Source organism: Gymnodraco acuticeps, unplaced genomic scaffold (assembly GCF_902827175.1).
Source record: "Gymnodraco acuticeps unplaced genomic scaffold, fGymAcu1.1, whole genome shotgun sequence".
NCBI lineage: Eukaryota > Metazoa > Chordata > Actinopteri > Perciformes > Bathydraconidae > Gymnodraco > Gymnodraco acuticeps.
This window is the reverse complement of record NW_022990398.1, coordinates 2340704-2365476: the sequence shown is the minus strand read 5'-3', so window position 1 is coordinate 2365476 and position 24773 is coordinate 2340704. Positions and strand designations below refer to the sequence as shown.

General features: G+C 41.2%; 1 protein-coding gene across 9 annotated transcripts in view; it reads right to left on the bottom strand.

Annotated features, from left to right (window-relative positions):
* Nucleotides 1–1279: 1279 nt before the first annotated feature.
* Nucleotides 1280–24773, bottom strand: part of LOC117551772 (rap1 GTPase-activating protein 2-like) — a 124365-nt gene continuing 100871 nt past the window's right edge. For 4 of the 9 annotated variants that reach the window (XM_034224798.1, XM_034224800.1, XM_034224797.1 and 1 more), the window contains 20 exons: nucleotides 19334–19366; nucleotides 18644–18676; nucleotides 18187–18408; nucleotides 17982–18085; nucleotides 16910–16988; nucleotides 13406–13459; nucleotides 12636–12719; nucleotides 12415–12515; nucleotides 8985–9114; nucleotides 8512–8667; nucleotides 8144–8215; nucleotides 7160–7246; nucleotides 6897–7037; nucleotides 5221–5370; nucleotides 4804–4916; nucleotides 4284–4382; nucleotides 4056–4176; nucleotides 2291–2393; nucleotides 2103–2179; nucleotides 1281–1879 (listed from right to left, as the gene is read on the bottom strand). In XM_034224798.1, the coding sequence (XP_034080689.1) occupies nucleotides 1871–1879; nucleotides 2103–2179; nucleotides 2291–2393; nucleotides 4056–4176; nucleotides 4284–4382; nucleotides 4804–4916; nucleotides 5221–5370; nucleotides 6897–7037; nucleotides 7160–7246; nucleotides 8144–8215; nucleotides 8512–8667; nucleotides 8985–9114; nucleotides 12415–12515; nucleotides 12636–12719; nucleotides 13406–13459; nucleotides 16910–16988; nucleotides 17982–18085; nucleotides 18187–18408; nucleotides 18644–18676; nucleotides 19334–19366 (1968 nt within the window). In that variant the 3' untranslated portion in view covers nucleotides 1281–1870. Of the gene's footprint in view, nucleotides 1880–2102; nucleotides 2180–2290; nucleotides 2394–4055; nucleotides 4177–4283; nucleotides 4383–4803; nucleotides 4917–5220; nucleotides 5371–6896; nucleotides 7038–7159; nucleotides 7247–8143; nucleotides 8216–8511; nucleotides 8668–8984; nucleotides 9115–12414; nucleotides 12516–12635; nucleotides 12720–13405; nucleotides 13460–16909; nucleotides 16989–17981; nucleotides 18086–18186; nucleotides 18409–18643; nucleotides 18677–19333; nucleotides 19367–24773 lie in introns of all 9 variants that reach the window. The other 5 variants (XM_034224799.1, XM_034224795.1, XM_034224794.1 and 2 more) reach the window with 4 other exon arrangements.

The window sequence follows — 24773 nt, the reverse complement described above, 5'->3', positions numbered from 1 at the left end:
TGCGTCAAATAAAAAAATAGGAAAAAAAGTTCACATTCAAATTGTTTTTGCCAAAGTGTGGTTCAAAGGTTCGTTTTTTTCAAGTTTTCTTCATCAGCTTAAATGCTGGGAACTTTAAACCCAGTAGACCATAGACACAGATACACCGAGCTAGCAAGCTTCAATGGGAGGTATCAGAAGGTGAAATGTTTTCAGTACATTAAGTGCAACGTCTATTTTCAGCAGATGAGGGTGTTGAGCGTCTACCCACAAACCTGCTGTAACCGGACCCCGAAGTATTTTGTCCTCTCACATAGTGAGAGAGACAGACAGATAGACAGACAGAGCGAAAGAGAGCATCAGTGGTGAAAAGAGCTTTTGATAGATTGTAAGGCGCAGCTTTGGCTAAAGTAAGCGTATGGCAAAATGCGTTGGCAGTGTCTCCTACTGTGTCACTTGTGAGCTAATTTCCACTTACCAAGCACAGGAATTTGAAGTTACCCTTACAGGTACATAAATGCTGTGATAGATATTGACTGAGTTTCGTGTTTATAGTGCAGTAGACACAACACGGCAGCTAGCAGGGTTACAAAAGCATCCTGAAAATGAGGTGTTCCCTAGAAAAGCACTTTTTATACGCAAAGCTCAGATCCTTCAGAGGAGAATTGAGACTCCCTTTTCCAAAACGCTGCTACTGTAAGTCTACATTATATTTCCGTGCATGTGTTGTCTGTCTGTGTGTGTCCACATACTTTTTTTTAAGGTAAAAGAGGAACTGTTGCCAGACTTACCATTTAAGGGAAAAGGCAAAAAGGGAACATCCTGATGTCTGACAATTGTTAAAGACGTCCTTTGCACTTTCCACTAGATAAAGAGTAACAGTTTAGCCATAGTCTCATTCTTCTTGATCAACTTGTTTCTCTTTAATCTAGGTACTTGAGACTTGACTTATACCTCATTCACACCAACGGTGTTTCAGGGCCGGTTCGGAGCTGGAGCTTGAAAAGCACCGGGTTTTCCTGTTCACACCACAGCGGAGCAGCCTCTTAGCTCTGGAATCCGGTTCGTTTCAAGCACCAAAAAATTGTCCGGCTAGAGCAAAAGCACCGCATACGTCACGCTAACGTCGAGGTGGGGGCAGAGACAGATCAACTCCTGAACAACAACAAAAAGCCGGCGTTGTATCCAGTTTGTACACAACGATGGAGAAACTTAACAAGCAGCAGTGGTCCACTGAAGAGACCAGCTATCTACTGGGAATCTGGTCTTCCGAAGAGGTACAGAGGAAGCTGGAGCACAATCGGCCATTGTTGTTGTTGTCGGTGTCAGCTGTGAGGAGTTTCCGCGCAGTTTGGCTTTATGAAGCAGGCACGCAAACGGTTACGTCATGACGCAAACGATGACGCAATGACGCAGCACCAGTCGGACTCTGTGCGGTGTGAAAAGAGCCGGAGCTAAACCGAAGAACCGGTTCTGAACCTAAAAAGCTCTAGCACGGAGCTTGAACCGGAGTTGCGTTGGTGTGAATGAGGTATTACTCTGCCCACTCACAGTATTACAGCTATGCTAGGACCCTCGTGTGATGTGAACACTTAACAACAGAGATGCAGCAACTTGTAACATCGACAAAGTATTTATCTAATTTCTGTAGCCTAAGGTAGGTTAAAGGAAAGCCCACATGTTAGCTGATTCTCCTCACTATACACTCACAGTATTGTCAGTTTGTTTATAGTTAGTGGGGACTCCGGTGCAGGTGGTAATCATGGCGTGATCCTTGGCGTATGGAAGTGGTTCTCCAGGGGTTTTGTGGTTGTTGTGTTTATTTTTTTGCAGCATCGTTCGCCCGCGCTGTCCCTTTGTTGTGCAAGTCTGATATTTTCCTTCCACAAAGCTACTCGGACTGAAAGAGAGGAAAGTGAACAGTTAGAGTATTCACAAACTGAATGCTTCTTTCTGTCTGGGCCTATTACCCAACACCAGTTCACCTGTGTCATGACATTACAAAGATAATAAGATGGACATTCAGTGATATATCTCGTCATTTTTACTATGACTGTGTAATAAGAAACAAGTCTTACAATATTTATTTTTAAATTTAAAAAAAGCTGACCATGCATACTTACAGTTGTGGATGACTGGCTCATTTTGTCAAAGCGGAACTTCAAGTTTGACCTCGGTGACGTCTTACTTTTCACATCTGCTGAATATGGGAGAAGGAAATGTAAAGAAAAGGAAGAACATGCTCATTGGAGAGTCTGTCATCTCACGTTGTGAATACTTAAAGTGTGTCTGTGTAAAAACATAGATTTACCTGTTGGACTGCGGCACATGATGACAGGCGTCCCTGATCCCTGGCTGTCAACACTGAGGGAAGGACTGAAGGCGGACGAGGACGCTATAGAGGGATGGTTGGCCTGGGGGAGGAGAGCACAGAAGCATTTATTATTGAGGAAGAGATGGGGGAGGAAAGGAACTGAAGAGGCTCAGGAAACAAAAAAGGGATATTTTAGCTGAAGTTGATTTAACACTTCCTGAAGGCAAAGAGGCACCACATGTCGGGAAGGAAGTACGGAAAGGATGCTTGCGAGAAAGAGCATGTTTGCTTTCTCAGACATTTGATCAATGAAGGCACATTATTTTAGGCCTGCAAAAGTTGCAATGTCTTTATGTAAAACAGTAGTTCATAGCGGTAAATGGCTGACAATGTGTGAAGCTTAAAAACATTTCCCCCTACCAGCATCACTAAAGCTAACTAATTACTCTCACTGCCAGAGGGGGGAGACAAAAGCTCAACACTTAAGCTTTAAGGTGAAAAAGAGCAAGACTTTTTTTATGAAACACTCTGGTATACTTTACTGCTACATATTCTTTTATTACGTTCTGGCCCTGAAAAGTTACAATTTCTACAGCCCACTGTTTATCTGTCTGTTAGAAGATAACACGACTAGCAGTATCATTTGAGACACAGAAAGGGAGAGGAGCTCTAATCATTAATACCAAAGCGCTAAAACTTAACACTCTCCATTAGACGGTCTTTGGTAATTACAGACTATCTAACCCAGGGGTCGGCAACCCGCAGCTCTCGAGCCGCATGCGGCTCTTTAAGCCCTCTGCTCTGGCTCCCTTGAGTTTAGACATACATAAGAAGGAAATTAAATAAAAGTATTTGTAGGACTATTTAAATGTTGTTGCACAGTTGAAAATGTTTCATATATTGTATTTTGAGGTGATACTGTGACACATAAATAAAAAACAAAACGGTTTTAATTAGGTCAACTAAAATATGCATGATACCCTGCTACGGTTCCGCACCAGCACCTTTTCTTACAGGCGAATAACCTGACCCCCGGCTCGATGAGCGAACTATGGATAAATCAAAGAAAAGAAAGATATCGAAGGAACACAGGATTTAATTCTGCGTGGACAGAGTTATCTGCTTTCACAGCAAACGATGCTGGCTTACCGGTATGTTTGATAGGTAGAGAGAAGTTGTTAAAGGTGCTGCAGCCTTTACGTATCGAGGAAAAAAACAGAAGAGGAAGACAGCTGACGATCTTCAGTCATAATTCAATCAGTTAACTATTTTTACAGTGCAGCTATATGTTTTCTTTATTTCAAAGTGGGTACATTTTAATTGTATTTTTTTCCCTTCAAATGTGTAGAGGACTACCCAAGTGCTGTGTTTAATTTATTTTAAAGTAGGCCTGTGTATTTTTTTTAATTCGCCTTATAAGAGTTATTTGTTTCTTATTAGAGGTTAACAGTTTTATAAATAATAAATGCAATATTATTTTAGTTTTTGTCTATGATATAACAATAAATACAACTTTATAAGCTATCAAATATGTTTTGCGGCTCCAGACAAAACAAATTGTTGTGAAAGGTGGCAAAATGGCTCTTTTGGTCAAAAAGGTTGCAGACCCCTGATCTAACCCATTAAGGCTTCTAAATGGACCAACAATCTCACACTCAGTTAAGGAGTTTTTCTTGTTTTAGTTCTGCTCTATCTTTAAACCCAAATACTGATTGTTTTGAATGTCCTGAAAATATGGACAGTCTTTAAGAGTTGAACTCACTGTCTCCAGTTCTTCCAGAGCTTCTGTTTCTCCCGTGGTGCTGCTGAAGCTGCTGGTGCTGGACGAAGAACGAGAGATGTTCGGTCTGCCGCTGCTGCCCTCTTTCAGCTTAATGAACGGCCTGTGGAGAGAAACAGAGGGGAACAGAGATGTAGAGAAGCTGACCATAAGACGAAAAAAAGGGACATAAGAGCAACTTTGCCTAGTTTTACTTTTGCCATCTCCTACCTCTCTTTGTTGGGGCAGATCTCCGGTGAGCTGGGATTGGACGATGTCTCTGACCTCACTTCTTGGGAAAGCGAGCAGACCTCTGCAGTCTTTTGGTCACTGCAGACAAAAGAAAACAGATAAATAAAAACAAACACAGACATTGAGAGTGTCTATAACATACTCATAACAGACTCCATTGGAGACTTCTTTCTGAAGCCTATTGGAGATACCATTGTATTATCCGAGGTACAGCGGCATGTACCTAATAGCTGAGGGATCGCGGCATGTAGTGTTGTTATATCTGTGGGACCATAGTACCATGGTATGTACTATAGTTTACTATGGAAAAATGTCTAATGGGAGGGATTTTTTTTACTTGTAAACTTCAACACATTGATCTTACTTCTTTTATTTAAGCATTACATCTGAGTCCACCACTGAGTCCACCACTTCCTAATACCTACTGAGTCCACCTCTTCCTAATACCTAATCCCAAATGCAGTGACATTTAAAACGGTGAGACGAGCAAAACAGCAACCTGCGTGTGTTTTTGTCCGATGGGGATTCTGTGCTGGAGTGAAGACGAGGGAAGAGGCCTGAGCGCCGTTTCACAGGGCTCTTCAGAGGAGACTTGGCTGACAACACAGGAGGCTGAAGATCACAGAGTACACAATTAAGTTCTCCCATTTAAAAAGACATAGGATAGACTCTTAATGACTAATTGACATTAAACAATTGTCCCTTAAAACATTGCATTATTCTCTGTTTGACACAGAAGCTCTCAGTGCAAGCTGTTTAAGAGACTGCCATTGCATTATTTAAAATCACAACACAGATTTACTTTATTTTCATATTACCTTAATAATAGTAATATAGTACTTTTACACAGCACCATTTCCCACTCAATTTAAAGTGACCCTTCATCACCCATTTCCCTTTAAGTCCTATTACTCACAGTGAAGGTGCTCTTTGTGCATTCACTTGTGCTCTGCGGCAGCCCTCCTCCACTCACGCTGGCCGGGACCCCCCCTCCTACCCCGGGGCTTCTGTGGCGGTGAGACCCCACCATGGTCTCCATAGAGTGGCTCCTGACACGCATGGCTCTCTGGAGGAAGGAGAGGAAACAGACAGTTGGAGAGGAATACACCGAAAAGGGGGTGAAAGGGAACGTGGAATAGGAGTGGAAAGGTACATTAGTAACATAAAGATAGAGAATAGAAGTGAGGTTTTATCAGTGTAATGCAACAGTAATGTTATGTATGATTTGACGTTTAGGTTCATAGATGCTATTGTACAGAACAACCACCAGGGGGCGCAGCTCTCCAAGAATGAAGCAAAGTGAGCTGTAGTGGATGAATAAAGTTTGTTGTACTACTTATTATTGTTATTACTTAGTATTAATTTGGTTTAATAATAACATGATTTATTGAAAAAAAAATCAGAGAGTCCTGTAATACTGTAATAGGACAACTGTACATATTTTAACATTATTTAAAGTCTTCATTTTGCTATCTAACACATATAGTGCTTATTTCTTTGAAAGCATAAACACAAACAACATCATATAAAAGAATGTTTATTAATGATATGGTGATCCTCTGTTGAATTTACAGTAATGCAGACAGGTAATACACAGCGACTGCCAGGACGGCAATGAGAACAGCAGCGCCTGGGACTGACTGCAGAAAGTGCATAGCTGTCCATAGTGCCTGTGAAGAGCAAGAGAGCCAAATTGTCACATTAGTCACACACACACACACACACACACACACACACACACACACACACACCACACACACACACACACACACACACACACACACACACACACACACACACACACACACACACACACACACACACACACACACACACACACACACACACCACATTACATTGACTTACATGCATTTCCTGGAGACTTATCCTAACCTTAACCATAACCAACACATGCTTAACCCTAACCCTAACCCTTACCCTAATCCTAAACCTAACCAAGTCTTCACCCTAAAATTAATGATTCCCCTTATGGGGACCTCCAATTTGTCCCCATAAGGGAGGTGAGTCGCCACATGTGACTATGTAAACAGATTTAGGTCCCCACAAGTATAGTAATGCTAGGCCACACACACACACACACACACACACACACACACACACACACACACACACACACACACACACACACACACACACACAGATGGAAGTACACATTTACATGGTCCTATTAACATCAATTAGTCTTTCGTTAAGGACAATAGAGTGTGAGGACTTATGAGAAAAAGACAGTTAGTCAATTAGCAATTGATAGAAAACAGAAGAGACAAATTAAGAAAAAGGGATCATTTTTGTTAAAAGCACATAAGTACAGCTGTGTTTCATTCGTTTTTACACTCACACATGATTGCACAAGTCTACACACACACTCTTTGTGTCAATATCTCGATGAATATAGAGAAAAGCAGTAGCAACAATGGTTAAGCATCTGACGTCATCTTGCAGACCTGTGACATTTAGTTCACCTACAGCATGAAAACCCCACTCTCCTGTGCTGTGTGATTATATAAATGTCACAGAGCTGCGAGAACATTACATGCTGTCATGTATATCTCTGTGGAAGTCCATGTTCACCTTGAAGGACTCCAGCAGACCCCCGTGCCCCCCGTTCTCCAGCTTGTCGTCGTCTCCCGGCTGAAACAGCCCCAGTGTGGCCTGGCTCTGGCGGTGCAGCTCGTCGTGGAGGTTGTCCAGCAGCGCAGCTCGCGTTCGCCCCTGGAATCAATAAAAAACCCAACAAAATCATGAAAATATCGGCAACGTGGTTATGTTGATGATAATGGAGGAGGCTGTGATTGATGGTCTACTGCGAGTGGTTGTGCGGACGTATCACTCACCTCTAGTTTGGCGAATTTGTCGGATTTGTAGCAGGCGTTTTCGGCATTGATCAGCTTCGTCAGCAGGAAGTCTCGAAACTCAGGACCCTGGAGAGAGGAAGAGAGAGAGGGAGCAATAGTGAGGGAAGGAAAGGTGACCTATAACCATCAGCACCATAAATTACATCCTTACCTGTCTCAAAACCTTTACTTTATGCCTTTTTTTACTTGTTTTAATTAAGATATTTAAAAAACTAGCTCTAATGGAAGAAGTAGCCCACTCAGATCCTTTACTTATAAAAGGTACAAAACAACAATGTAAAGAAATAGATCATTACTACACAAAAGTCTGCAATCAATGTCATATTTCAGCTAAATATGCATAAAGTATGACAATTACTGACACTGAGTCAAGTAGAAGTAGAATTTCTAGAGGTATATCTAACATGCTAACCTAAGCAACCCATCAGAGACTGTGTGTCTGTGTGAGTACCCATCAGAGACTGCACTGACCTCACCACCTTCAAAAAACTCACCTCTTCAATCTGGCTTTTAATGTGTGATTGTTTTTGTATTATTTGACTTTAACTTTAACTATATATTTATTTGTTGTTCCTTTATTTTATTTTCTCTTCACTATATCTGTAAAGCGTCTTTGAGCACCTGTAAAAGCGCTAACAAATTAAATCTATTATTATTATTATTATTATTATTATTATTATTATTAAGCGTGGTAGTTAAGTAAGCTTGAGTTATGTGGTGGTTAAAGTATGAATAATAATAATAATGCATTACATTTTTTTTATTAGAGCGCTTTTACAGGTGCTCAAAGCGCTTTACAATTACACATTACACATATTAGAAATCAGAGTCAAGGAGAAGAAGTCAAAGCCATTTTTTTTACAATACGTTACTTTTCCATCATGTTTAAATCCAAGTGATGTCTTAAGTCGGTATTGTTAACAACACAAAGCGTATTTTTGAATTTGTCAAGTCTATTCTCACCTTCCTAAAGACAGCTGGGTTGGGAAGAGGCGGTCCAAAAGGAGGCACATCCTCCCTCGCTGTAACAGACACCTGTTGACATAAAACAAATAATAGAAACACGTTATTAGCATGCATGACAGGAGGCCTCATGTTTCAAGCTGGGAGGATGTAACGTCTGAGGAAATTGCAAGGGAAAATTGATTTATTCTTCAATTTGTTCTGCTTATGCATTTATTTATGTTGTTTTATGACAAGCACCCAGCTGACAAGGACCACTGGCAGTTTCAAAACACTCTTCACACAATGTTTGATTTACTCTTCTACAGTTATTAAAGAGCAACCCAGAATAGGAGTTATGTCTTCTACCATGCAGGCCTGGTTTGTACCTTGTAGGTTGTGTGCTCTGTGCAGGGGTTCTCCACCTGCACCAGCACATAAGAATGCAGGAAATTTGAGGCGATCATGTCTGGAACAAACGGTGTGGAATCTTCCTGGAAGACTGCAGCCACGATGTCATTTCCTATGTGCCTTTTCCTCTGGAGCTAAAGAGTTAGAGGGGGAAAGTTAAAAGATTACAAGTTGGTTAACGGCTTTGGTTTTATGGCTGTGTGGCTTATAGGTAACATTTAAATCAACAGTAAGAGTTTTTTACGACACATGCTGTTAACCAATAACAAACACAGGATTTACAAGAGGCTTTTATTTGCTTCAGTTCAAATAACTTGTAAACCTCTGATTTACATTTAACCACAGCTTACATAATGGCAATTCAGCAAGAAGAACCGCATGACATATTGCCAATATCTGACTGGTTTAAAATCTTGCAGTTAAATCTAGCAATATTAAAGCCATCATTTACCTGCTGCACATCTCCCTCAGTGAAGGGAAGCTTGGTTGACACATGGAACATGATCTCTCTCTGTCTGAAGACGGTGTAGACAGATTCAGTGCCTGTTTGTCCGTGAGATACATCCAGCCCACCGCGGAACCTGGCATTATCAAAGCACATGTGTCATTGTATCTTTGTGACCTCCAGCATTTAGTAATAGGATAAGATTACATTTTATGTGTTGTAAATATCTGTTTCATCACATTTGGTGCCTAACAAGCCCCAAAGCCACACACAAGTTTTGGCCATAATGTGTTCTTCTCCTTTACAGTGAAGTAACAAGCGTAACACAATAGAGAAAAGCCTGCCAGGCTAGTATACAATGTTCTGATCACGTGTCAATGTAGCACTTTCTTTTCTCTAATCTTTTTCCCTTAGCATTTTATCCTGGTTGCATGCTAAAGCCAAACCAGCAAGACAAATGTCTCCAAGGTTACTGCAGATGAACCCTGCTATTCTGCTATCATCCTCCTTTTATTCCATATACATTTTGTACTTTTCTGTTCATTGCTACCTCCTTTATAACTGCACAGCTCTGTCACATTGAATTCTGATATAATGCACATATTTGCGTTCTTAGAGTACATTGTCATTTTCTTATTGTAGTTAGTTTTAGTATAATTATATTTCTAGCAAACATTTATTTTTCTATTTTTTATTCATATTTTTGTAAATACTAATAGTGTTTGTTTTTTTAAATAATTAAATTCCTCTTATTGTATTTTAAATGCACCATACTGTATACACCAAAGCATTATTTTTTTACACAAAATATCGGATTATCATTCTGATTGCAATGCACTTTAAAAAGGCATAGGCCTACATTATTTTTCGTAATTTCTTTTTTCTTTTTCTGGTCTCCCAAATCCCACCTGTTAACCCCTGAGCCTGTTTTTCAGGTCTCAGGCTCGAAAATGACATTCCCAGAACAAATGACTATAACATCACTTCTAAAAGGGGTAAATTAATAATACTTTTCTCAAAGCAATGATAAACCTGTGAGTTGGATGTAGAAAAGTCAGAATCAATATAGAATTTTTTCATTTTAAAGTAAATTCAGATTGAACATAGTAAAAAAATGTAAATGATAGTGTCCGTCCAAAAAAAACACATTACTTACAGTGAAAACCACCCTTTAATGATGGGATATAAACACAAAGCTGCAGGAATCCAAACTATAACATATAATAAGTACCCTGTATCAAGATTGATGCAAAACAAGTTAAATGTGACCTTTTTAGAGAGATTTAGAAAAATAAACCCCACTTCAGGGGTAATTTGGGTGGATTTGCCATATCTATGGCCCCTCTCTGTCGATTTTGATGATTGACACATCTTTTGAACCGTTAGAGCCAATAGAATCGATCTTAAATCCAGCTAAACATTTCCATTGAGGAGTGAGAGTGATGCGCACGCAGTTTGCCCAAAACCGGAAGCTGGGTTGTAGCTCTAAAAGCAGCTAATGTGAAATCTCCGTTTTTGACAAAAATTGAACGATGGATTATCAGTAATCATTTCAAAGTGACACAGACACATTGGATTAACCTTCAGCAGCGTTTTTATCGTTGTAATGCCATTGAACACAACTTTTGATCAGAAAAAAGCAAAACAGCAAAGGTAAGACATATTTGCCGTTTTGGCTCAGTAAAGCTACGCTGTGTGTTGTCTGGGTTTGCCTGAGCTGCCGCAAGTTCTAATCGCACAGTGATGATACTTATACCTCTAGAATATGTGGAATCTCAGCTTTATTCTGATATCTTGTTTGTGCAGATCCGATAAGTAATAAAGTATTGCTACCGTGAGTTCTGTGCTAAGTGCGTTAGCATTTTTTCGCTCAGGGCTAATTCAGAGGCTCGGCGTTAGAGTTGTGTTTTGTTTCGATAAAAATGGTTCACATCGTCAGTTAGCTGAGTTTCTTCCCGTTAAGTGGGTATGACACATTAATAGGTTGTTAAATGTTAAGCAGCCCTCAGACCAGGGTCGGCTCCAGAACAAATCGAATGGGGGGGCAAGCATTTACCAAGGGGGGGGCACACACTGCCGTCAACAACCAACACACAAACACCAACGCAACTTCAATTTAAAAAAAACATGCTGTAAAGTGTCTTTCACACACATTGCAGGGGTGTAGTGCTATTTTATAGCGCGCCTATGACTTGTGCATACATGCACGGTTGTGGCACGACCACCAAAACAGAAACATATAAGGACATAGGCCACCATATAAAAAGTGTGCAAATGTATTTAGTATCCTATCCATGTGAACATGTTTTAGGTGGGGGTGGACCTAACCTCCTCTAGGAGGGTCTGGGGGCATGCTCCCCCGGGAAGATTATTTTTTAAATATTGAAGTTAAATGCATCAATCTGGTGCACTTTGAGAGCAAAATGAAGAGATCTATGGATAGCCTACATCTCTCAGCATCCATATGAAACAGAACTGTACACAGATTTACTTTTTCTTTATGGATATTTTACTAATCACTCCCCTTTTAAACTGTATTCTTGTGTTACTGTCCTATAGTATTTCATACCCGTTTTTCATTTATTCTCTTATTCTTTAATAACTATAATGATCATATAAAGGTATTCCTCGCAAATACTTGTTTACATAAATGGTGACCAAACCGTTTGAGACCCACTGAGATAACCTACACTAAAGTGAACTATCTAAACACTGAGAGAGTCCTTACCTCACTGAGCTGAGGTTATACGATCCTCTCAGTCTGACAGGAGAGGACTCTCCTCCACCTTGGTGTAGAAACAGCTCTTTATATCCGTTAGCATAGCTAGCTAACCAGATGCTAACAACAACATTCCACGTTACCACTCGCGCACTCACAAAATGCGCTCGTGCCACACACACACACAGAGCCGAGCTTGAATGAAACACAGAGACCCAGAAGTAGGCTACTTGTACTGTAGGCCTACTATATCATATCATTTTCGATGGCTTACTGTATAATCAGTGTAACAGATGAACAGATCGCCACTGGGCTTTCATCTAAACACACAGCCACGTAATGATAACAAAACAAAGGTCGGGGGTCATTGGTCAAGCAACACACCAATCAGAGAGCAGCAGTGAGCACACCTCAGGCTGTGTTTTATATTTGTATTCTTTATTTCTGATGTATTTCACACAAAAAACCTTTAGTGGAAACGTTTTCACTGATATGATTAAAAAAATAAAAAAACGGCAAAGTGGCAAGGCTTGCCCACCCTGCTTTGGGGGGGCACAGTGACTAATTTGGGGGGGCATGGCCCGCGAATGACCCCCCATGACGCCGACCCTGCCTCAGACGCTGTTTATTGCAGATGTTGCGTTTTTGCCAACAGGTTAAATTCTCTTCATTTTTTTTTCTTTTTCTTTATTAAATCACATTTTAGTCCTCTCTTACCCTTTAAAGTCCTGAAGTTCAATAGTGTCGCCCAGAGTGCTGAGAAACTCCTTGAAAGCTGGCGTCTCCTCATTGTTCCCAAACAGCATTTCCTCTGATGTCTAAGAGAAGTAATCATTATGTAATTGAGAAACAAAAAACAGGGCGAACTAAATATAAACAATGTCTAAGATCAAATAATGTGTGCGAGTTAAACTGACAAGATCATCATGGTTGCTCACCTGTCCAAACTTCTGGTAGACGACTCCAAATTTGAAGGTGTTGTTCACCTCGTGTTCATCATAAGCCACTATCAAATGGGATCCCTGCACAAAAACTAATATTTCTTACTAACAGTTCTCCCCATGGTTATCTAACTTGTTACATATATTCTTCTTGCTGTCGTAGTAAGGAAAACTAGTTTTTTCGAGTTCTAAAACATGTCTCGAGGCAGGTTTATTTGGGCCCGTGTTACAGGCTGACATGCAACAAACTGTTCCAGCCCTCAGAGAAGGCTCTCAGCGACACAGATGGGTTATTTTTCCTCTCCCGGGGCCCAGGCTGAGAGCGTGCTCCATCTCACTCCTCCGCCTGGCTCACAGGAGGGCAAACAGAGCCATCGTGACCATTTTAGGAAATCGCCATCTCTTCAATCATTTTTGAATAATTGACTTACTGAACAGGCCAGATGTTAGAGCAGTGGGGGGCTTATGAGGGGAACATGTGATAAGTTGCGTGCTATATTTCAGGTGTCTGAGGTAACCTTAAAAATAAAAACCCAGGCCCTTAGTAAAGTGTATGACACATTTATAGAGGTGAAGAATATATAGAAAATAAGGAAGGTATAAAGACGTGGGAGATGTTATTTAATGTCGCATTAGCACTTGCGACCCTACAGTGCACCTTTGTCACTGCGCAGAATGCTTGAATAACTCATTGATAACAGGCAAAATGAGCTGAGGGCAGACTACTAAGAATGAGTTTACACTGTGGGAGTTTAGGATGAACTTACCCTAGGGTACAGAACCGGGTTAAACTTCAGCCCCGTGGCATCGTCACACAGAAGCTAAAAGAAGAAAAATATATCACTTTATTTGACTGGCATCATATGAGAAAAATATCATTAGAGTTAAAGTACTGAAAGTAAACACTGTACTTGTTTAAGGCCATTGAGGTAATGTACAACATCTCACAGGCAATCAATCAATTATTAAAACATCACATAGTTAATATCTTATAAATATATTAAATGTATCTCTTGACCTCTAAAAATCACAATATTTTTCTCAATCAAAATCATTGATCACATTGCATATCCCTGACTGGATCATGAAATCACAAGTCAGAGTAAAAATCTCCAAATGTAAAATGGGAAGCATGGATGATGTTGGAGGATTGCAGAAAAAGCAAGCATGTTTCTATTTTTTCTTATTTAATGTATGAATGTTTTTCTGTCTTTTGGAAGTGAGTAGGGATGTAACGATATACCGAATATCGCGGTAAATAAACGTTCCAATACCGTCGTGAGACTGACAAAATCTACCGCGATTCTTTTTTTAATTAATTGATTTTTTAAAATATTTTTTTTTAAAACACTTTTTTTTGTTTTAAACCTTTATTTAACCAGGTGGTACCATTGAGATCATCGATCTCTTTTTCAAGAGAGACCTGTCCAACATGGCAGCAAGTAGGTTACAACATGAACATAAAACAACAGAACACAAAAGGACATCGTATTTACAGTGCTACATTTACATACCTAGAGACATTGACAAGTACCAACAGTATATTTATATCTCGCCCTGTCAATAAGCCTCACCTTCTTGGCAAAAACTGTATTGTTTTTTGAAGTGGTGGAGAGACAATGCACAGTTTGACCCACTGCTGTCACCCATGGCCAAAGCATATCTCTCCGTCCCACTGAGGTGGCGTTAGACTTTTTCGCTGTCCGTCATTTTGACAGACAGGATCGTAAAATGTCCGTCATAATCCCTTATTACTAGGGCTGTCAAGTTAACGCGTTAATAACGCGTTAATAACGCGTTAATAACGCGTTAATAACGCGTTAACGCAAAAAAAAATTAACGCCACTAATTATTTTAACGCGATTAACGCATGTGTATTTTTTTTCCTCTGCCGCCCCGTAGTTTCAGAGCGCATCGAGTTTAAAATACCATCTACAAGCTGATGCTGACAGCCCCGCTCCTGCCGCCCGCTTGTGGCAGACCACACTTCCACGCTCACCGGCAGGCACCGACTGGCTATTGGGAGGACCGGGAGGGCGTGTGTATGTGTGGCCCGAGCGAGCGAGAGAGAGACCTTACGTGCATTGTTGTTGTTGTTAGCATCTGGTGCTAGCTAGCTGCGCTAACGGATCTAAGGAGCTGTTTAAATGAAAACAGAGGAGCGACATTTCGCCACAACTGCTCCGAGCACTTGACTTTATGCAGGCAGCCAGACAGTGGGACATTGTACGAAAAGTCAGCACACTCAGCACGGATAGTGCGCGCAACATGATCGCAGCGTCCAGCCAGCTCCCGTTCGAGCATAGCCTTGAGTTGCACATAGCTCCAACGATCCATCACACACACACACACACACACACACACACACACACACACACACACACACACACACACACACACACACACACACACACACACACACACCACACACACACACACACACACACACACACACACACACACACACACACACACACACACACACACACACACACACACACACACACACACACACACACACACACACACACACACACACACACTTTGTATTGTATTATTGTATGAGAGAGGTTCCAGGTTGAATTGAGGCGAATATTTGTAATGTTCAGAGGTTGTTGTGTTTAATATTCATGAGAATATTTGACATTGTTCAAATGATAATAAACATTAGCATAAAGCATATTTGTCCACTCATATGTTGATAAGAGTATTAAAAACTAGAAAAATATTCCTCTTAGGTACATTTAGAACGGATAAAAAATGTGCGATTCATTTGCGATTAATCGCGATTAACTATGGACAATCATGCGATTAATCGCGATTAAATATTTTAATCGACTGACAGCCCTACTTACTACCCGTCGGGTCTGAACTGTTCACAAGAGAGCACGCTCGTGAACTCTCAACGGGGGGGGGGGTGGGTGTGTACGGTTTGGAAACTATATCATTTCCTTTTGGAGGGCATGCATAACACGGCATAACACCAGAGCCTCGCTGCGGGGAATAGCTGGCGCTGTTCCGAGTTTGTTATAATCTGTCCGTCATTGATAAATAAAATATTCGGTTAACGCGACCACTGCTGTCCCAGCAACATCAGTACCAAGCGAGAGAGTTTTTTCCAGAGCAGGGGATATTGTAAATGCCCAAACATCCCAGCTTATAAATACCTGGAAATGTGGACATTCTCATATTCCTAAAAACCTGTCTGATGATGCTGAGTGAGTGACTAGTGAGTTTGAGTTGAGTTACTTGAAAAACTAAAGTGAAACTTGATTTATTTTATTGCAGGGTCTGATTATTAAATGTCCTTGTTTATTTGTGAGATGCAGTGGCACAAAGAAAATGCCTACTTTGTTTGGTAGTACTATAGGTACAAAAACACTGGTTTTCTTGTTCCAGTCTGTTACTGTCACTTTGTTTTTGACACTTTAAAATACTGCTATCCTAAAATGCTGTACAAATCAGATTTATTATGTAATAAAGAAACATTTTCCGAGTAAACATTTTTTTTATTGAAAATGTTTTTTTAATATATATATTTTTCTTTATTATTCAATATCGCGATAAATACCGTACCGTGGACTTGTTATCGCGATATTATCGTACCGTGAGGTTTTGGTATCGTTACATCCCTAGAAGTGAGTAATCAAAAGTATGCTGTTTGCCAGACTCTTCCCAGCTGTGTTTATTAGAGCGAGAGATCTCACGGTTTGCATTACCAAACGAGAATTTGCATTTCCCCTGGCAGGCTTTACGGCCTCTAAATAATTGATCTCTTTCATTAAAATATAGGTATTGCTTCTTTTGTATCTCATTGTGCAGAATAGCAGTTACCAAGGTAAGTTTGTTGATGTTTGGCTTCATGTTTTAAAGGTTTACAAATGAAGAAATAGTAAATATTCCTAACTTTTTTATTCTGCCTTATTTATTGGTTTGTCTTATTTCACTGGTATTATCAACCATCCTGTTTGTTTCGATTGTTTTCTTTCATCCTCTTATTCTCAAATTATTGAATTTATGTATTGCTGTTATATCTTGTCCTGTGTTGCAATAAAAGGTAGGAAACATTGTGAAATTATTTATTTATGAGATCATTAAGATGCCGTAAAGATGTCCTTCTTCACCTCCTTTGTTTCCCCTTAAGAGCCGACCAGACTTCATTCATCATATCCAAATTATGTTTTGATGTTCCTCTGAATACATGGAGGGTGTAGAGGGTTTATGGAGATTTGCTATTTTTAAACCTTGTGTATTTTTAAACTGTCTCTTACCTTTGCAATCTGCGGTACACTAGGGAGCTGGTTGATTCCTGCTAAAGAGATCCGGTCATGGACAGTTTTGATCCTCGACCTGCAACAGACCAAGAACAGAAGCTAGTCAGATTGTTCAGAGATGTGTTTATATGCAATGATGTGACATTAGGAAAAACCTATGATCATCGTGAGTTTAGTGTAATCAGATAAAAAGGACAGCTAGTGATAGGCAGATTGATACACAATGAAGAGGAGCCCCAATGCTAATCTAAAAAACACTTCATTGTTTTCCTTTTGATTAAAATGTCACCAACTGTGATAATGTCAGGAAAGCTGTCCCCTAACGCGCCACACATCTGCTCAGAGTTAATCATGATCATGTGCATGTCAAGAAAAGAGAAAGGAGACAAGTAAGACCCAACACATTTCAAACAAGAGAGAGAGAGTTCATTTTTCTTTACAGCCACCGAGCTACCTCTGTGGCTCGGTGCGCGGCAATGTCGCTATTCAGTTTCAAAATTGATCCACCACTTCTGTCTAGACAACTCTAGGACCGATGGCCATTCAATGAAGCCTCTTGACAAGAACTCACTCTACAATTATGATCCTGTAAGGATAATTTGATGTTCCTTCTACATTTCATCTAAAGGTAAAAACTTTGGTTTTTATATCAAAATAACTAAATGCTAATAACCTATCAAGCAGCTTTAGCTGTTTTGTCTGAATTTGTATTACTAATTAGCAGCGGTGGAATGTAACTGAGTAATGTACTAACTGTATAATATGTTGGTACTTGTACTATACTTGAGTATATATTTATTTGATGTATTTATCTCAAAGCCCTGCTGTGCTTACTGTATGTATACTGCACAATCTCAGAGAGTGACTAGCATAGTCATGGTATAATCTCAGTTAAAGTAGAATAGAATAAAAACGTAACAAATCAGAGAACAAGAAGAGCAGACACGTTAAAGACAGACTTTCAAAGTCATAAAGCAAGAGAAACATGGATTTTACTGAAAAGGGTGAGTATGTCACATGAAATGCATTGAGTCAAGATATAGCTCTGACAATTCATCACCCTCATTACCTGAGCATGATGCGCAGGAACTCCTGTCCCTCAGCCTCCTCGTGTTTCAGAGACATGATGAGGTGTCCTATGCTGCTGCCGGTGCAGTAATAATTCATGTGTTCCTGGATGCATGAGAGAGAAAGAGTGTGTTAGGTCAAACACAACAGAATACTGCCTCTGCTTTGTACATAGTAGAACCTGACATTAATACACACTCACTCACCTTGCCTAGGAAGTGCTTGCGGTAGGCGCGAGCTGTGCTGTTGCACTCCAGGCGGTAGCTGTGCCCTCCTGCGGGGCTCATGCCCTCTCCTCCGTCCTCCTCCTCACAGAAACTGGACTCTGAGGAGGAGGGAGTCCCTACTGCTGCCTCCACATCTTCAATCCAGTAACCCCCAAACTGAGGTAGGATCACCTGGGGGTACGGACCACCTTTCCCCAGGACCTAGGACAGAAGGGCAGGAGGGAGGAAGATAAAAGCAAAAATATAGTCAAACATAAGAGCTCTCGGAAGCAAGCAGAGTTCTCCAGAATAATACCCTCATAAGTTATCCTTGTTAAGCATGCAATCATTTAATAGTACTTAAAATGTATTATCTATTATCAGAAACACTTCTAGCTAGTGGATACACATGAGATGGGTGTAAATGAGTGTATAAAGTGAGTGAGAAATGACTCACATCTTCTATCCGTGGGTAGGGGATATAGTCATCCTGTCAAATAGAGGACACACACACACATTGTTAAAGGGACTCATTTTAACATAATGAAACCACTACCACCACATAATGTACAGCTGCGAGCACAGTCACAAACACAGAAAGGTAACACAACATTTTATGCCAAAATGAACTCTGAGGAGATGATGCAACAGCCTGAAATGCACAGTCATCGGCCAGCATCAATAAGGGCGTGTCACCCCCTGATGATGTTGGAGGTGTTTTGATTCAGTAGCCTGTGGGGTTAGGAGCTGCTATGAGCCTGTAGTTGTTTGGTAGTCTGCTAGCGTAGCACAGCTCGGGTGTATGACCTCTAAATAGTGCTGAGGCCCGCCCGCAGCACTAAGGGTGCAGCGCTACGGACAGCCACTCATTTATATTCTGCATCAGCAGGAGTCAGGAAACTGGCAGTCCAGAGAGGATCAATTGACAGTTGGAGTTCATTCAACTTATAATCAATCAAATCAGGACGCTATTGATTTTGTACTTTAAAAGCCTTGAGAAAAATGTGAATAGCATTCACAGTGGGGGGGTCGGATTCCTTCAAAGGCTGACAGATGAGACAAGAACAACCACAGAGCAAATCAGGAGGCATGATGAAGCAGCGGGAGGAAAACATGCAGAGATGTGTGCTAGTGTCTCTGGTCACACCTTCCATCTTTTGGTCTCTTCAGCTTTAGGGACCTTATTAGTGTCCGAACGCAGCATGAGGATGGAAAAGCACAAGGGTCAAAAAGAGAAAGTTTGATTTATATTTTTGCAATATAAACTGTCCCTGAATATCTTGTTCTCAGACCTCACTGTGTCTGTCCTTTTTTTGGGGACACACCAGAACTTAGACATGAACTGAGACAGCAGAGTTTTGTATTTATAGTTATAGTTATTAAAATATGAAACTAAATTGGCCAATTATGGTTCAGGCCCAGTGGAATAGCTTGTCTTCATGACTGAGTGTTGAAATAAACGTGTGGGGATTCAGAGTGCCGTACATACACACCACCACCACCACCACCACCACCACTTATAATGCTACCAATCATAACAATAATTCATTCTTACAAGAAAATACTTTTGGACACACACACACACACACACACACACACACACACACACACACACACACACACACACACACACACACACACACACACACACACACACACACACACACACACACACACACACACACACACACTTCTCAGTCTGCTCTGTAGTGGTGTGTGTGAGTGCATATTGATGGAGCAGCTGTTACAGTCACGAGGGAGTCATCGTTAACAATACGAGACTGATCACAAAGAAGCACTGAAGAGCTTTTCATTTTCCGTCATAGAGCGAGAGACAAAGACGAGGAGAGGATAAAGGAAGAAGGAGGCACAGGTGTCAAGAGGTGAAGTTACAGGATGACGAAGAAAGGAGGGTGGAAAAAGAGATGAGGGTCAAAAAGGTGACCTTTATCCCACCATCCAGATTACAGTATAGAAGCACGCATTGAGCACTGAGTTCCATATGTGGAGTTAAAGATAGCAGAGCTCAAGAGAGCAGGTCGTTGCAAGCTGAGGGTCAGAAAAGATGGATGAGGAGCGCAGTTTCTGTATGTGTGTGTGAGACTCTTTGATGATGGCGCTGCATTGACTGACTGTCATCACCCAGTCACACTTTCCAAATAAATCGACTGATGTTTTCACTGAGCTGTATCTCCCAGAGCGGCATAACTCCTGCCTGTCTTCTTCTGGGTTATGGTGGACTTATTCTACATCTTTGTCAACAGATAACAGAAAAAACATAATTTTCAGTCCTAATTTCCCTACCCAGTTTATGTAGACTATTTCTTCATACAGATGTGTTTCCATTTACATTTGTTGTTGCTTCACTCAAACAGCATCTGTTAGGAACTATTTTCAGCAGCAGATTTAAACCAATTTGGTATTTTTTTCAGCAGCAGGACATTGCATGTATTGACCCAAAATAAACTACTGCCTGTTTATTCTATTGAAGGAACATGTAAACAGTATATCAATGGATATCCTCGAGCTGCGATATTCGGCGATACAGGAGAACAAGCAAAACTCATCCTGAGCACACCACATCCTGGTTGGACTGCCTGAACTTCCTGCTGCACACGGAGCAGGCGTAGGGTTTCTCTCCGCTGTGGACCAGCAGGTCATTTCTGGTGGAACGTGGAGTGATCCGCCCGGTGTGTTTTCCTGCGGAGGACCGAGCCCCGTTCAACTCACTAGCAACACAGAGTGGGCTTCGCTCGTGTGGAGGCTACTGCCAACTGTCATCGCCGGTGCCGAGCCCTGGGCCAGTAGTCCTGGCCCCATCTATCCAGGACGGGCTTCCATGGGCGGATCAGGGAAGGCCTATGATTACCTGCTGAGTGGATCTTGCCCCGCTCTTCCCCTCTGACTATTACGATGGCGTATTTTCCTGTGTTCCTCTGCCTTGTCGTGGCATGGAGTTTTAGCGGCTATGCTATTGGCAACCCAGACTCCTTACGCCCGCGGCTGGTTACCACAGATGGTGTGACATCCACACGGGGCCATGAACATAATGGATGGTTGTCGCATGTGATTAGTTTTGGAAATGTTTCTCATTGGAATTACTGCCCCTGGGTTCGCGAGATCTGTTTTTTTCCTGGGGTCTTCACCGTGGGAAACCCTACAGATGCCCTTTGCCAGTATTCTTCTTCTAACTCTTCTAGTCTCCCGACTATAACGAAATGTAAGCAGAAGTGCTTAATCATGTTGCTTCTACTTCTGTCTGGTATTCAGCCTAATCCTGGTCCTTTAATGGCATGTAATACCCCGACGGACTTTAAGAACTTGTCTGGGTTACACATCATCCATGTAAATGCTCGCAGCCTGCTTCCCAAAATGGATATGTTGCGAATTTGGTCAGAGTCAACTGGAGCTGATCTAATTATTGTTTCTGAGACTTGGCTTTCAAAGAAAATATTGGATAAAGATGTTGGAATTTACGGCTTCAATATTTATCGTTCGGACCGCCCCAGGAAAGGTGGTGGCGTGGCGATTTGCGTAAAACATAATCTTGCTGCACAGGTCATCTTCTCCAAATCTGCTGTTAAGCAGTTTGAAATCTTAGCACTAAAGATTGATTTATCTGGTGGTCAGTTTTTAACTGTTGTTGGTTGCTATAGGCAGGGGTGCACATAACTTTTTGAGTGAGTTACTCAGATGAGTACCAGGAGACAGCGTTTGGTACTCACCCCACACGAAGCGTGGTCCTCCTCAGTGTCTCCTTCACTGTCCTCTATTTACATTTATTGCATGATAGATGATGAAGATGCAACTCCCTGTCTCTTTTTAAGCCTCCGATTTGCTTTCTCCAAAACTTGTTGCCAAAACTGTGAAGTCCTTGCATTTCCTCAGGCCAAGTTGAAGGATCAAATACTAAGAAATGATCACATGACTTGAAGTCATATCTGATTTCAGATGTGGGAAGTTACTAAGTACACTTATTCAAGTAATGTACACTACTTATATGATATTTGTACTTTACTTGACTTTGATCTAATTTGTAAAACTAGCTGCACCTTTACCAGCTTTGATAACACTTTAATGATCAATCATTATAAAACATATCATATATATTATTCTGAAATGGACCAATCTGCACAATCACTACTTTTACTTTTGGTACTTTAACTAGATTTTGATGATAATACTTTTCTACTTTTACTTGAGTAACATTTTGAATGCAGGACTTTTATTGTAACAGAGTATTCCTACACTCTGGTACTTCTACTTTTACTCAAGTACAATATCTGAGTACTTCTTCACCTCTGTCTGATTTCAAACTCTTCCAAAACACCCTGAGGAAGTTTGCAACTGTGTGTTTCACTCCACTTTGGTGTAAATAAAACTGCAGCAGCTTGACCACAGAGCGTGAACGTTGTGATCAGCTGCTTTTGCGCAGTTCTCCAGTGTGTGCGCGGGGCACAGAGTGTGCTCAGGGGAGTCTCCCACTGCAGCCAATTGGCGGAGTTTTGGCACAATTCTGTTGTTCATACCGACGTTAACCCTGTCTGTGCACACGGCGACCAACTCTGTTGTCCGGTGATCTAAGCCTCTGCCTCCTGTAACCTTCACAGGTCCGTCGGTTATGTCCTGCGCGGCTCGGCCAGCTCCAGTTCAATCAGTCATAGAAAGTCCGAAGAGTTTTTGCAGGGAGCGAAACGGCAACGTAGCTGCTTAATGTCTTTGGGTTTTTTGACATGTCTCGTAGTTTACTCCATTGACTGTTGACAAGAAACACGTGTAGACGAAATATGTGTTTTGTTTTGATGTTTTGAGGTACGCAAAGGCGCGTAGTGACACAAGTGACGTTACGCAATTCATATTTTTGCCGCGCATGCGTACCTGCGTATACCAGTTATGTGCACCCCTGGCTCTTGGCCCCCTTCTGCTACAAACGAGACATTATCCTCGCCGCTAATGCAGCTTTTATCTCAAGTTTAAGGCAATCATCCTGGTAGGTGATTTTAACTGGGACCAGGCTTTCACCAGTGTCTGATGATTTTAAAGCTCATTGTATGTCTCAACATTTTAAAGTAATTGAAAGTCCTACTCGTCTTAACACCAGGTGTCTAAAAAGATCATCTCTTATCAATCTTTTAATTACTAATCAACCCCATAAATATACTGCAACCGGGGTCTTTGCTAATGACCTAAGTGATCATTGTCTAGTTGGTGCTATTAGGGATACCAAAATCCCCCGTACCAAACCCTGCGTTGTTCTGAAAAGAAATGTTAAGCACTTTATAGAGCAAGCTTTTCTTCATGACTTAGTTCATTTGAAATGGGATCGTATTTTATTGATTGGTGATGTTGACCGATGCTTGGAAGTATTTTTATGACAGTTTTAGTTATTTTTTAGATAAACATGCTCCGTTTCGCCGGTTCAGGGTGCAGGGCCGTGATAACCCCTGGTTCACTTCTGATCTGGCAGCCCTCTTACGCAAGAGGAATCTCCTTTGGGCTGCTGCGAGGTTCTGAGGCTGACTGGATTCTTTTTCGTCAACTGCGTAATCGCTTCCATTAAAAAAGCCAAAAGCGATTTTTACTTATCCCAGACCACAGACAGTTTAAACGATCCTAGGAGATTTTGGCATACCATAAAATCCCTCTCTGCCAGCTCTCGCTCCTTAGAGCTGCCTCCTAACATTGTTGTTGACTCCACCCCTGTGTCAAATAAGACAGAGATGCTTAATTGTTTTAATAAACATTTTATTGCCTCCAGTTCCTTGTTTGACACATTATCTTTTGGTAAATCATCTCCCTCCATCACCACCAGTCATGCCTCCAGGAGCCACACTTTCTCGTTCAACCCCTTCAATGTTGGGGAGGTTTGTAAGGCTCTAAAGGGCCTAGACCCCAAAAAATCAGCAGGCCCGGACGATCTCCCCCCTTATTTCTTACGGCTAGCTGCAGATATTGTAGCCAAACCACTGTGTCATGTTTTTAATCTTTCTATAACAAGCAATGTCATTCCAGATGTTTGGAAAACTGCAAATGTTCTCCCCTTATTGAAATGTGGTGATCCCATGGTGATGAATAATTACAGACCAATTTCCAAGCTCTCTATTTTAGCTAAAGTACTTGAAAGGCTGGTGAATGATCAAATCAAAGAATATTTAAGCTTGAACAACATTCTATCTCCTCACCAGTCAGGCTTTAGGAAGCAGCACAGTACAGTAACGGCTGCTTTGAAAGTAGTGAATGACATTGTTGAAGGCTTGGACGCAAAGAGCTACTGTGCTGCCCTTTTTATAGACTTATCCAAGGCATTTGATACTGTGGACCATGGCATTCTGTGCCAGAAGTTATCCCATATAGGCCTGTCTGACCAAGCTGTTGGTTGGTTTGCAAACTATCTTTCAAATCGCAAGCAATGTGTAAAATTCAGCGGTCTCTCCTCAAGCTTTCTTAATGTGCCCAGAGGCGTTCCTCAAGGTTCCGACCCTTGGGACCGACCCTTTTTACTATTTATATAAATGATGTGGGTCAAAGTATTGATGCCTCTGTACATCTATATGCAGATGATACTGTTGTGTACTGTTGTGCTAGCA